This window comes from Brassica oleracea, chromosome C9, assembly GCF_000695525.1.
Source record: "Brassica oleracea var. oleracea cultivar TO1000 chromosome C9, BOL, whole genome shotgun sequence".
Taxonomy (NCBI): Eukaryota; Viridiplantae; Streptophyta; class Magnoliopsida; order Brassicales; family Brassicaceae; genus Brassica; species Brassica oleracea.
In genome coordinates this window covers 7,330,491-7,344,704 of record NC_027756.1, presented here as the reverse complement: position 1 = coordinate 7,344,704, position 14,214 = coordinate 7,330,491, and the positions used below count along the sequence as shown (strand labels likewise).

Sequence of the window (14,214 nt, the reverse complement as noted above, 5' to 3'; positions counted from 1 at the left end):
AAAAAGATTATTAAAAAATATATATTTATTTTTAAGATTTAGAGCTTAGTGTTTAAGATTTATAATTTAGAATTTATCTAAATGTTTAGTGTTTTTCCAAGGGTTTAGGGTTTACCTAAGGGTTTAGGGTTTACCCAAGGGTTTAGGGTTTACCCAAGGATTTAAGGTATTTCCAAGGGTTTAGGGTTTAGGATTAGAGTTTAGGGTTTAGTGTTTTATTGACAACATGTTTAGTGTTTTTCCAAGGATTTAGGGGTTTACCAAAGAATTTAGGGTTTACCCAAGGATTTAGGGTTTGGGATTTGAGTTTAGGGTTTAGTATTAGAGTTTAGGGTTTAGTGTTTTGTTGACAACATTTTTTTTTGAATTCGTTTTTTATATATTATTTTTATTTATTTTTAAATTTTATTTTGAAAAAATAATATAATTTGTAAGTTATTTGGTTTCCTTAATTAAAAGATACTAGATTTAAAATGACAATTTTCTATTGGTTGGTGAACCTATAGGGGGTGAATCCAAGAATAACTCAATATCTTATATATTGAGATTAAAGAAGTGTTTCTAACTGTGCAACTTTGAAAAAAAAAAGTTTTTAACTGTGCAAAGAGAAATATCACATTCCTCCACCTTTTTTTCTCTCCAAGTGGTTCACTAATCGAAGACTGAATATTGAAAATTATATGTTTCATTTGAATACATTTCATTGACCCTATAAAGTTAAACTGGTAAACTAAGTTTTTATAGAGACTAATACGATAAAAGAATTCGGAGTTCAAGACATGTCTACATGAGTCACGTTCGGACTTTCGTCGATAATCACATGCACAACTTGACTATCACGCCGCTAACATATTCAAAGTCATACTGTATCTTCAACTTCAAATCACAATAAGAGTTCTAATCACGCTATATATAAAACACTTTTTGAATCATCTCCTGATTATAAGCGATCCAACTAATGTCAACATGTATCACAAATTTCAGATCTCCAGTAAATTTTTCAGGCTTTGGGTTTGAAAATGAAGATTCTGATAACATTCCTCTTTAGTTGCGTACTAGTTTTGTCCATAATGTTATTATCATCCTCAAACAACATCAAGAACCAACTTCTTGATGCTATATCCACCGGTAAGAAAAAAGAACTATATATTCATCTTTGTGTTTTATATATTAACTAAGAATCGTCCTTCTGACTTTATACATTTTCATTTTCTTTCCACAGTTTCAAAGGAATCCGAAACACCGAGGGATAAACTGTTGGGAGGACTTTTAACCGGCGATTTCGATGAAGGTTCTTGCTTCAGTAGGTATCATAAATCTTCGTTGTATCGCCAGCCTTCGCCATACAAGCCTTCCGAATATCTCGTCTCTAAGCTTAGAAGCTACGAGGTGCTGCACAAGCGTTGCGGTCCAGACACAAAAGCTTACAAGGAAGCAACAGAGAATCTTGTTCGTGATGAGAATTATGCAGAAGGCAACTCCATCGGTGAATGCAGATACATTGTGTGGATCGCGGGTTACGGGCTTGGAAACAGAATGCTTACCATTGCTTCTGCCTTCCTCTACGCTCTCTTAACAGAGAGAATCATTCTCGTTGACAACCGCAAGGATGTTAGTGATATCTTATGCGAGCCATTTCCGGGTACTTCTTGGTTGCTTCCACTTGACTTCCCATTGATGAATGGTACTTACCGGTTCGACAAGGGATACTCTCGTTGTTACGGAACAATGCTGAACAATCACGCCATCAACTCGACTTCTATCCCGCAGCATCTATATCTTCATAACCTCCATGACTCAAGGGATGAAGATAAGATGTTCGTCTGCGAAAAGGATCAAGGTTTGATCAACAAAGTCCCTTGGTTGATTATTCAAGCCAATGTCTACTTTGTTCCGTCTCTATGGTTTAATCCAACTTTCCGACCCGAACTAATGAAGCTGTTCCCGCAGAAAGATACCGTCTTCCACCTTTTGTCTCGGTATCTTTTTCACCCGACCAATCAAGTTTGGGGTATGGTCACAAGGTACTACCACGCTCACTTATCGAGAGCAGACGAGACACTCGGGATTCAAATACGGGTTTTCAGAAAGAACGCTGGATATTTCCAACACGTCATGGACCAGATCGTAGTTTGTACAAAAAGAGAGAAACTCTTGCCTGAGTTGGCTTCACAAGAAGAACCACAAGTCAATGCATCGAGTATCACAAAAGTTAAAGCTGTTCTTGTAACATCTTTGTATCCTGAGTACTCTGACAACTTAAAGAGCATGTTTTGGGAGCGACCAAGTTCGACAGGAGAGGTTGTTGAAGTCAATCAACCAAGTGGAGAAAGGTTTCAGCAAACAGACAAGAAGCTTCATGACCAAAAGGCGCTTGCTGAGATATATCTACTGAGCCTAACCGATAAGATTGTCACAAGTGCAAGGTCTACGTTTGGATATGTTGCTTATAGTATTGGAGGATTAAAGCCATGGTTACTTTTTCAGCCAAGGGATCTTACAACTCCTGATCCTCCATGTGTTCGATCCACGTCGATGGAGCCTTGTTACCTTACTCCTCCGTTTCATGGATGTGAAGCTGACTGGGGAAAAAACTCGGGGGAGATTTTTCCTTTTGTTATGCATTGTGAGGATCTTGTGGATGACGGGCTCAAGCTATATGATGAATTGTAGATCTTGTTTAAGCAATTTTATCTCTCTTTTAGTTCTCCTGTATAATAATCATCATCATTGATGTTCAGTGGAAGATGTTACGCTTTACAGTTTACAACTGTTGACTATGTTTTCATATGTCAATGCATAGAAACATTTAGTTGTTCAAAACGTCTACAAGGTTTGCTTGGGTATAAACAACTAATAAACAGCACATGTTATAATCATATTCAAACATCTAGTTATCAATGAGGTTTTCTGGAGGTTACTTTATGTGTCATTTAAGACAGTAGGTAGCATTGACCATTGGTGAGTATATTGCAATCGTTTTTTACATTCTAACTAGCCCCGTTAATTCTATAAAAATGAGTTGCTTTGTGATGAGAAAGTTAATTTATACCTGAACAAAGAATGATTCTCTCTGTTATGTTCTCAAGACCTATAATGGTGTTTCCACAACCTCATCAGACCCGGCTCAACAATAAATAAAACCCTGGGATAAAATTTTCTCAAGAAAGAGAGAATGATATAAGATCCGAAACCAATTTCGACCATACCACCCAAATCCCAACCATGAAACAAGCTCCAAGGACCCGGTTTGGAACAATACACATGCACAAAATCTTTAACCAGTCCGTGGAGGTTCTATTCAACCAACCGACCAACTAACTCAAACTTGAAGGCTTCACGAACCAGTTCAACCAGCTAAGCCTCAACACCATTGCAAACCGAACACCATTGCAAACCGGTCCAAAAGAATGCTTGATCCCTTCATGAAGGGGAAGAAGAGGGTTTCCTTGTTTGTTATTTCTCTGCCTATCTAGGTTCACGAGCACGAGTGTCAGTCTTTGTGCGGGTTTGATTTTTGCCCACACATGCTATAGAAAGGTATCTAGTTGTACCGAGCTAGGTACGATGGGTTCACTCCAAATACACACATATCACAAATTGTAATAAAATTTCTCCAAGAATTATTACTTAATGCTAATATCTATAATTATTAACGTGATAAGAAGTCATGTATTTTATACAAGGATGCAGGGCCGGGCCTGACCGCAAGCCGGTCAAGCATGGGCTTGAGGCCAATATATTTATAAGCAATTTTGGGGGCCAATTTGACAAGAGTTTTTGTTGGTTCAGTGGCTGAATAAACTGTTTCAAATCTTAAGGTTATGAGTTCAAACCAGCTTAATACTATTTTTGGGGCTAATTTCTTTTTACTACTTCTAACCTTGGAAAACTCAAGCACGGCCCTACAAGGATGATATCATAACCCTAATCTAATAAGAATATTGTATAATATATAGATTACAACAATACGTTATATTTCCTTTTCCTAATAAGAATCATTCAAAAATTATCCTACAGGTAAACTAAGCAAATGTTGCAGGATGCCATCTTTTCTCAAGATTGGTGCACGACATCCATGATATGAGTCGACTCAAGCCATGGAGCCGGCATCAATTTTTGGGACGGATTTTATTTGGAATCCATGTGCGCTACATGACTGGGAGGAGCCAAGTCCGATACAACAAGGCTAGCCGCATGGCACAACAGACGAGCTTGGGACATAGAAGGTTCACCGCTACAATTCTCCTAAATAGATAATTTTCAAGTTTTGGTCACAAAAATAGACCATAAGGAGTAAAATAACCAAAATGTTTCATTTAATAGGTAAAATGAAACATGTTTCATTTAATAGGTAAAATGATCATAATATCCTAGATATATATAAAAAAAATTATATAGTTTTAGATTATATGTTTTCAAATTCGAACTTTTTTAAAAAAAAAAGTCGAAGTGCAGTTCCTATTTCTCAGCTCAGATATAGAGCACTAGCTGTTACGCTGACAACCCCCGTTACACCGCGCTTGAATAAGACGGAGTAGTCTTAGTAGCAGTAGGATTACCGGATTCCACTTTATGTCTTTCTTTCTTACTTTCCCTAAACACTCATTGTATTTGAATTTGACCCGCTCAGAAGAGCTATGTATCCGGTCTTTGGAGTCAAATAAGGGCATGGCTTAAACCAGCTCCCTAGCATAGGGTGAGGTCTCATAATAGAGTAAAGTATCGAAATTTTTTATTTTTTTTTCAAATTTTCTTTTTGTAATTCGAAAATACTTTTTGAAACTATTTTTAAAAATTTTTATTTCAAATTTTCAATATTTATTTTTTATTTTATAAAATTTTAAACACAAATCTCCACCATTTAACTCCAAACCTTAGGGTTTGGATTAGTTAACTCTAGGGGTATAAATATATATTTACCTCTTTAATGAAACATTTTGGTCATTTTGATCATTAGAATCTATATTTGTGACCAAAAATTTTTTAGTGCTATTCTAGGGTATTTTTCGAAATGGAATACATCCAACTTGTGGGAAAGCACATAAGCTTCTCTCTATAAAGAAGGGGGAATATCCTCGAGAGGAAGATAAGTAAGAGAAGGCCACAAAGATCTGACACTCTAAAATATTCAATAATTAGAAAATAAGGGTTCCAACCCTGCTCGTTTTACACTTTTTGTGATCTAAACACTTCATATGCAGATAAGAGTTTCCATCTTATCACACTTCATATGGATATAGCCCCTCACCAGAACTTGGCACAGTTTCCAAAAACTACTCACAAATAAGTCTAGATACATCATAGAGTCGTTGGGAGGAAAACTTTTCTTGTTCTCTCTCGGAGGCTAAAGGGATCTCAATCCAATGTAGGCCTAGGAAGAAGGTTGGTCATGCCTATCATGTGATCATCCATTATTATACTTGTAACCCTCGAATGAGGAAATCTCTCGAATGAGATGTATGTACTAATTTAATATATATATATATTATTTTTAAGAAATGAATATAATTTTTATGAATAATTTTAGAATGATTTTTTTGAAACAAACTAAATAAATAAAAAGAGATATTTTCTCTTGAAAATGAAATTTATAAGAAATGTTAATATTACAAACTATAAATTTAGAGGAATAAATTCGGGAAAATGAACTAAAACTATCTTAATTTTTAAGATCAACTTCATCTAAATCTCATCTAGACCAGACATTGTCAGACAAATGTTTTATTCAGAATAACTCTTTGTCTGGTTTGAACTTTGACTAATCAGTAACAAAAAAAAATCATCTAAATAATATAAATTTTGATTTTGAAGAATATTACATTTTCTAATTATTATTTTTAGATAGGCCACAGCTGAAGTCCTCGTGTAATCGTTCTCAATGAGGTTGCCTAACAACCTGAAAGCAAGACTTAACAAAGAGGGAAACGCTAGCTTTTTGAAATGATTTTTTTCTAAGGAACCTGAAAATAAATAAACAAGAAAGTAGCTTTTGTAAGTGCCCTCCAGCCATGTCCCAATCATTCGTAAGTCCAAGTATTTCGGTCTTATCCAATTTTCTACTATTATTTTTTTCATTTCCTTTTGAGTTAAGAAATAATGGAAAATGAGTGATGATCATAAACTATATAGTTGTAACATAGAATAATAAGCACAAAGGCGTTTTTGGATTAGTCCAAAGAACACTGTGTCTTTATTCGTATTCATATTCATATTCATATTCATAGTCAGACGGCGTTTGTCGCATCCTATCTTTGTCGCTAACATAACAACTCCAAGAACATAATCTTCTTAATACAAGATTATTTGCTAAGAAAATCACAGGATGTGGCAACAAACTTAGCCTTATCATTATAAAATATGGTAGTTAGACCATTAATTCCTACTAACAATTATTGAAACATTTCTTTTTTTGGTTAACCAAAAGTTTCAGACATTTTTTACAGTTCACCAAAAGTTCCAAAACTTAATCAATAACTTTCTCAGGCTAACAACATGTTAATTAACTTTCTTCAAACATTTGATTTATGTCTTAACCTTGTACGTATGGAGAGAGGCGACCAAAAGGCAAAGCCGACCTCCACCACGTAGAATTGCTTGCTTTTATATAAAGATAGCAACACTCTTTTAACACTTGACATCATTCATTCACACAAAACACTTCAAACCAAAACAATGACTTTGTCCATTTCCTTCCTTCTTCCTCTCCTCTTCTCCCTTTCCATCATCTCCACCGATGCACTGACATCACCATCCGACGTGTCAGCTTTAAAAGCCTTCAAAGCCGCCGTGAAACCCAACTCAATCCCTCCATGGTCCTGTCTCGCAAGCTGGGACTTTACTGCCTCCGACCCATGCGCCACACCACGTCGAACTCATTTCACGTGCGGCATCACTTGCTCGTCCGACTCCACACGTGTGACCCAACTCACTCTTGACCCGGTCGGGTACACGGGTCGTCTCACGCCGCTAATCTCTGGTCTCACGCAGCTACTCACGCTCGATCTCGCCGACAACAACTTCTACGGCTCAATACCATCTTCCATCTCCTCCCTCGTCAGCCTCCAGACACTAACTCTCCGGTCAAACTCGTTCTCTAGGTCCTTGCCCGAATCGGTAACTCGGCTCAGCTCAGCCGAGTCGATCGACATCTCGCGTAACTCGCTAACCGGGTCGCTTCCGAAATCACTTAGCTCGCTCTCGAATCTGAGACAGCTCGATCTTAGCTACAACAAGCTCACCGGCTCGATCCCAAAGCTCCCGCAGAGCCTCATCGACCTTGCTCTAAAGGCGAACTCTTTATCAGGACCCATCTCAAAAGAGTCGTTCACCGAGTCGACTCAGCTTGAAGTAGTCGAACTCGCTGAGAACTCGTTCACCGGAACACTCGGAGCTTGGTTCTTTAATCTGCAATCTATCCAACAAGTCGATCTAGCGAACAACAGCATCACCGGCATCGAAGTCCTTCCTCCGAAGAAGCTCGCAGGAGAAAGCGACCTCGTGGCGGTGGAACTCGGGTTTAACCGAATCGCCGGGAACGCTCCGGCGAGTCTCGCGGCGTACCCGAGACTTTCTTCGTTGTCTTTGAGGTACAACATGCTTCACGGAGCGATTCCGGCGGAATACGAACGGAGCAAGACGCTGAGACGGCTTTTCCTCGACGGGAATTACTTAACCGGGAAAGCGCCGGCGAGATTCGTTAAACCGGAGACGGAAGTGATGGGGAGTTTGGGGAATAATTGTCTGCAGGGATGTCCAGGGAAAGCGAAGATGTGTGCTCCATCGCAGAAACCATTTTCCATCTGCAAGCAGGCTTATGGTGGGAAACCAAAGTCATAGTTTTGTCGGTGTCGGTCACCTTTTTGTGTCAGTGATTTGTAAAATAATGGTCTTTTAATGAGTTTACTCTATAGTCTTGAAGAAATAGTACTAAAATATTTATTCATCGAGATCTTCGGATGTTGGCAGAAAGTAAGAACTGCGTTGAAGGTACACAATCTAATGTATAAAAAATAAAAAACGGGATTTTTTAGCCTGTTTGTTTCATTTATATTTTGTAATATAGTCCAAACTAGATTTCGACGCGGATGTTTATTTTCATTTTTCTATACATAAATTATTATTTTAGAGCATAAATGATATATATTTTTAATGTGAATCATATACTTAAATGTTTATATAACTATTTTAAATACAATAATTTTATAATTTACATGTTTTAATTAATCAATTGTTTAAAACCGTATGAATTTGTCACTTCTTATTATATATTTATTTTTTTATATTTACATTTAGTTATTAAACAAATTAATATATTCATGAGAAAATATATTTGAATATTATTTTGTATTTAATTTATGTTAAATTCTGATCCGTCTTTTGAAACTAGATTTCTTTTTACGAATACTTTTTATGGTTATTCATTTAAGATAATTATTATTGTATATATAAAAGTATAAGATATATTAATTTTTAGACATGTATTATATATTTTACTAATTTTAAATCGTTCTATCATCATATCTTAATTTTAAAATAAATAATTTATATTTATGAAAACAAAATTTTTAAATTTATCAATTGAATATACTTTTATTATATTTATTTAAGTATAATAATTGTATTTTAACATAATTATGACTATAAAATAGATAAAATATGATATTATTTATTTATTTTTTATTTTATAAATGATAACTTAAAATACATTAAGTTATTGTTAAAATATTTATACACAGATTTATTAGAATTTTTAAAATATAATATATATTATATATTATATTTAAAATAAAAATATATTATGATTAAAGTAGTTACAAATATTTTATATTATTAGCTTTAAAGAAATACATGTTATTTTTTATACATGCAATATATAGTTTGCTAATGTTAACTCATCTTATCAACGTATTAGATTTTATTTTTGATCATAAATATTTTATACCTACGAAAATAAAATATATGAAATATATAAATTTATAAATTTAATAAAATTTTATTATATTTAGATCAATATAATAATTTTCTTTTAATATGATTAATTATGATTATATAATAGATAAAATATTATAGAATTTTTATTTTTTATTTTATAAACGATAACTGAATATATTAATGTATAATAATATTTCAAAATAATTTCGAAATTAGTGAAAATATTTAAATATAATTTCAAAAATGAAGATCTTGTAAAAATCTATTAAAACAAAAATTGTTAGAATTTAAATTAAAATGAAAAGATATTAAAAGATATTATGATTAAAGTATTTTAAATATTCTATGTACTATTAATCTTAATAAAATATATTTAATAATATTTCTAATTGATGGTCAAAATTATAAAAAATCACACATGAAAGAAGTCATGACTTCTATTTTAATATATATCTTATATATTAAAACAGAAGTCACGACTTTGATTCATGTGTGATTTTTTTTTTAAAATGGACTTTCACTAGAAATCAGTTATCATTCATTTATTACTAATAATATGGATTAATAATATATCATTCCTAATATAACACCGACTCCTAAAAATTCGGATTGGTTAACAAACTCACATTGATTCATGTGTGATATTTTTATTTGGATCATCATTTAAATTTTTTATTAAATGTATTTCCTTAATGCTAATATACAATCTACCCCGTTGAGGTCTAATTCGATCCTTATAGATTTCTCTAGCTATTTTCTTACGAAGCTTTGTTATAGCGTCTATAACAGCCTCTGGTTTAGGTGGACAACCCGTTTAACTAATTAAATCATAATATAATTTGATATCTTTTAAAATAAAATATAAATATATTTATTTATTGTTTTTAACAAACGTGTTGAAAAACATTATAACAATATCTTAATTATCAAAAATTATATATAAATATTTTCACTAATTTTGTAATTAGTAATGAAATTAATGTTATTATACATTAATATATATATATATACTCAGTTATCTTTTATAAACATTATATGTAACTAATTTTACTATTTTATAGTTATATCTATCATTTTAAAATAAAACATTGTATTTGACTAAATATGATAAAATTATTTTAAACTGATAAATTAATATATTTATTTTCACAAACATTAAAAATTTATGCTAGAAATATAATATGTTGGTAGAACGGGTTTACATTAGTAAATTAGATAATCATGTATAAAATTAACTTATCTTAAAATTATATATATATATATATAGTTATTATCTTAAATGAATAAACATAAAAATATTGATAAAGAAAATCTAGCGCTTTGAATTACGGATCAGGATCATAATAATTGAATAAAAAATAATTTTAAAATATATATAATAAAAAATACCAAATATATGTGATGATTTGATAACTTAGCATGAAAACTATCAAATTGTTATATTTAAAATACTTATATATAAACATTTAAATATATAAGTAGCTTAAAAAATATATTCTATGTAAAATATATATAAACATGAAAATTAATACCCGCACGGTTGTACGGATCCAAATCTAGTAAGATTTAAAATTTGATTGTGTCATGAATAATTTTTGCATTATAAATTTTAGTCCAAAGATCAAGCTTATAAAAATTTACAACGACAATTCTGTACATAAATTGAAATTTATTTTCACAGATTAGAAATTTAATAGTAGTTTTTCAATATAAGTTTTTTTCTAACAAGGTTTAAAATCTACGTTAAGTATGGAAGATATTCTAACTATTTTCAAAATTAAAGATTTATAGTATTTTTTAGCAACAAATAGATTTATAGTAATAAAATGAATTTGGATACTATTTATTTTTGGTGTATTAACTATCAAGACTAAAAATAATACTACTTTGTAAGTATTTGTTCTTCTAATTATTGTTTTTTTGGTCAACGATTATTGTTTTAAACATATACTAGTATTAGGTATGAAAAAACATCTAATCATTTTTCAAACTTTAAAATATATATAATAATAGAATCAATTTTGATACATTTTAGTTTTTCCCTATTTAAAGCAATAGATTTATGTATTTCTACTATATGGATAACGTAGTGTTATGATACCCAATATGAATCCACAGTTTTTATTATTTGATAAATGACTCCTAACAATTGATTTTGTCATCCATAAATGACTACCAACAATTGATAAATGACTAGTAATGTCATCTCCTGACTTTGAGTTTCTTTCTCACTATGGTGCTTGTATGTAGTTTAAAGTATTTTGTTTTTTGTAACATACGGAATAACAATCGTACGGTTCTAATAATAACAAAACAAACAACGTAATAGTTTCAAGCTTAATTCAAATGGCTACTAAACTAGAGCTGAATTACTTAGTAAATTGCACCAGAACTGTTAGTATTTGGGTCTAAAGAATGATCGTATAAAACCAAGTTGTGTTGGTCTCTTAATTAGAATAGATTCATCAAATATTTGCTATGTAAACCAAGACCATGGTTCGAATTTTATTAACTACTATTGTTGAGTATTTAATTTTTACTGGCCAATATAAAAGATTTCATTTGTAGATAGTGGTCTAATGGCACTTGAGAGTTACCGAAACCACTAGTTCAATTTCACTTGAGAGGACTGATTACAATTTAAACATAGTGTTATGACTTATGAAATGATTATCGACAAATGTTCAAAAATTACAAATTTTATCAAGAAAAACCAAAAATATCCAGATTTTTTAGAAGTTTTACAAATTAATCTGGGTTTCATGTTTATTAAAAAAATTGTATTAAGTTATACAGGTTACTCAAAAAGAAAGAGCGCATGAACGGAATAAAATTCTAAACAATCATAAACTATCAGAAAAATACAGCTGCTACATATTTGCTGAAACGAAATCATTATTTGTGGTATCGGTACCAACCAATTTTGTCACTGTCGGCATCAGCGACTTCCTCCGGAAACAGCTGTTTCTTGGCCCTCCCATTTTCTAGTGCCTAACTTAATTTATTTTTGCTGTCATTTATGAATTGATATTGATCACAAATGATACAAAAAAGTTCAAACATAAGTATTCCATCACAAACTAAGATGGAATGAGCAACAAAAGACACTAACCAAAGGACAACAAAAACATAAGCCAGATAAACCCCGGAGCCACTGGATATCCCGGAAGCAATAACAACAAGACTAGAACAAAGAATATAGATTATGACCTTTACTCAAGTCCTCCACAAAGCTTTATCACTTCTTCCAAAAATTCTAAAGAGAAAGCAAACTACGTTCTGAAAACTAAAAAAAAAAAAAACTAGTACCACAACCATAGGAAAAACCACCAGAGAAGATCATCCATGAATCACAAGAGCTCCAAACTGCAAGGAGAAAGCACAAGCCCCAAAAACAAACCGGACACTTACTGAGAGAGGAAGACCATAGTTGCAAGAAGCCATAGATCACAAGCGACTGACAACTGGAGATAAAACGAGGTTAACCAGAGGCAGCCTCCACAACCGAAAGCAGAGGAAGAGATCTTTAGAAACAATAACGCCAGTGGGACATAAACAATACAAGGAAACCAAGCCATGAACCTAAATCCGTCGCTGAATCAGATGAACAAAGTGTTAGAAATTGAAGAACATAGTGAAAGAACAAGAGAGAGATGTTTAATCTAGAAAGTAGAGAGAGATAGAGTAAATAAGGAGAATCTTATTTGCTTGATTGATTTGCTTATGGGAACATCCCATATATATAGGGGTTACAAGTATGACAAATGGTAGATGAGATATGATAAACTAATAATCCATTGTCTTGAGACTTTAACCCACCATACATGCTTGTCCCTTGTAGTGGCATCTCCATTGTCTTGAGACCTTAACCAACCATCTTGTTTCTTATTGCTTCATCTTCATACTCCCTCTCAAGCTTGACCATATGGACTGGTCAAACTTGGAAACCATGAAGCATTCCCTCATTAAAACCTTTAGCTTGGAAAAACCTCATGGGATAAAAACCAAGCCAAGGAAAAAGAGTAGAACACTTCATGGCTAAGAGGATTAGTGTGATGAAAAATCTACGAGTCCTAACTTGGAATGTATGAACTCGCAAACCTTGGTGCTTGCAGCCTTGGTAAAGATGTCAGCTAGTTGATCCTCACTTCTTGTGTAGCAGGGTAAGATGATCCTTTGTTCCACTGCTTGCCTAACTTTATGACAATCCACCTCAATGTGTTTAGTCCTCTCATGGAACACACTGTTGGAAGCTATGTGTATTGCTGCTTGATTATCACAATGCATGGTGATTGGAGTTGATGTCTCTATACCCAAGTCTCGAAGTAGGTTTCTGATCCAAATCAACTCACTAGTGAGCTTCCTCATCGCCCTATATTCAGCTTCGGCACTTGAGCATGACACTATCTTCTGTTTCTTGCTCTTCCAAGTGACAAGATTGCCTCCAATAAATGTACAATAGCCGGTAGTGGATCTCCTATCCACTCTGTCTCCTGCCCAATCAGCATCACAATACCCAACTATCTCTGTATTTTTGTTGCATCCCATCCACACTCCTTGCCCTGGCGCCTCTCTTAGGTATCTTAGGATCCTTTCAACCATGTTCCAATGGTGTATCTTGGGAGCTTGCATATTCTGGCTTACTTGGTTAACTGCAAAGCATACATCAGGCCTGGTGATGGTGAGGTATATCAGCTTTCCTACAATTCTTCTATAGTGTTTAACGTCAGTATAGGGCTTGTCTTCAATCTCCCCCTCACGCAGCACCTTATACCCATCTTCTAGTGGAGTCTTGGCTACTCTCGCTCCAAGCTTTCCTGCCTCATTCAAAAGATCAAGTGTGTACTTCCTTTGAGATAAGAAAAACCCCTCTTTAGAGCGGCATATTTCTATCCCTAGAAAGTACTTTAGCTCACCCAAATCTTTAATATCAAAAGTAGACTTAAGAAAGACTTTGGTTGAGATAATACCTTCCTTGTCACTTCCTGTGATGATAATATCATCTACATAAATAAGAATCACCACAATTCCTTGCTTGCTTGTGAGTGTGAAGAGTGTATGATCAGCTTCTGACTTTACAAACCCTCTTCCATTGAGAGTTGTACTCAGTTTGTGGTACCAAGCCCTTGGTGACTGTTTTAACCCATAGATTGCTTTCTTCAACCTTAGGACATTCCCTGGCTTGACCATGTCTTCCATACCCGGAGGTGGCATCATGTAAACCTCATCCTCCAGCTCTCCTTGAAGAAAAGCATTCTTGACATCCATCTGCCATAAATC

The 14,214-nt window shown here is 33.5% G+C and overlaps 3 protein-coding genes across 3 annotated transcripts; 2 read left to right on the top strand and 1 right to left on the bottom strand.

Moving 5' to 3' along the window:
- The first annotated feature begins 975 nt into the window (after positions 1 to 975).
- Positions 976 to 2,673, top strand: LOC106316943 (fucosyltransferase 6-like). The gene is made up of 2 exons (XM_013754808.1): positions 976 to 1,128; positions 1,223 to 2,673. Exons 1-2 carry the CDS (start codon positions 1,020 to 1,022, stop codon positions 2,671 to 2,673), a joined length of 1,560 nt encoding a protein of 519 aa, XP_013610262.1. The 5' UTR covers positions 976 to 1,019.
- Positions 2,674 to 6,546: 3,873 nt separating this feature from the next.
- On the top strand, positions 6,547 to 8,048 carry LOC106312861 (probably inactive leucine-rich repeat receptor-like protein kinase At2g25790). The gene has a single exon (XM_013750539.1). The coding sequence runs from the start codon at positions 6,676 to 6,678 to the stop codon at positions 7,837 to 7,839; it is 1,164 nt and encodes a 387-aa protein (XP_013605993.1). The 5' UTR covers positions 6,547 to 6,675; the 3' UTR covers positions 7,840 to 8,048.
- Positions 8,049 to 12,895: 4,847 nt separating this feature from the next.
- On the bottom strand, positions 12,896 to 14,202 carry LOC106316255 (uncharacterized mitochondrial protein AtMg00810-like). Its single transcript, XM_013754130.1, has one exon. It carries the CDS (start codon positions 14,200 to 14,202, stop codon positions 12,982 to 12,984), a length of 1,221 nt encoding a protein of 406 aa, XP_013609584.1. The 3' UTR covers positions 12,896 to 12,981.
- Between the last annotated feature and the right edge of the window lie 12 nt (positions 14,203 to 14,214).

Bases quoted from the DNA above. Each gene is read 5' to 3' on its own strand.
- LOC106316943 (XM_013754808.1), top strand. From the start codon at position 1,020: ATGAAGATTCTGATAACATTCCTCTTTAGTTGCGTACTAGTTTTGTCC. The intron at 1,129-1,222 runs GTAAGAAAAAAG...TTCTTTCCACAG, and splicing joins TCTTGATGCTATATCCACCG to TTTCAAAGGAATCCGAAACA.
- LOC106312861 (XM_013750539.1), top strand. From the start codon at position 6,676: ATGACTTTGTCCATTTCCTTCCTTCTTCCTCTCCTCTTCTCCCTTTCC.
- LOC106316255 (XM_013754130.1), bottom strand. From the start codon at position 14,202: ATGGATGTCAAGAATGCTTTTCTTCAAGGAGAGCTGGAGGATGAGGTT.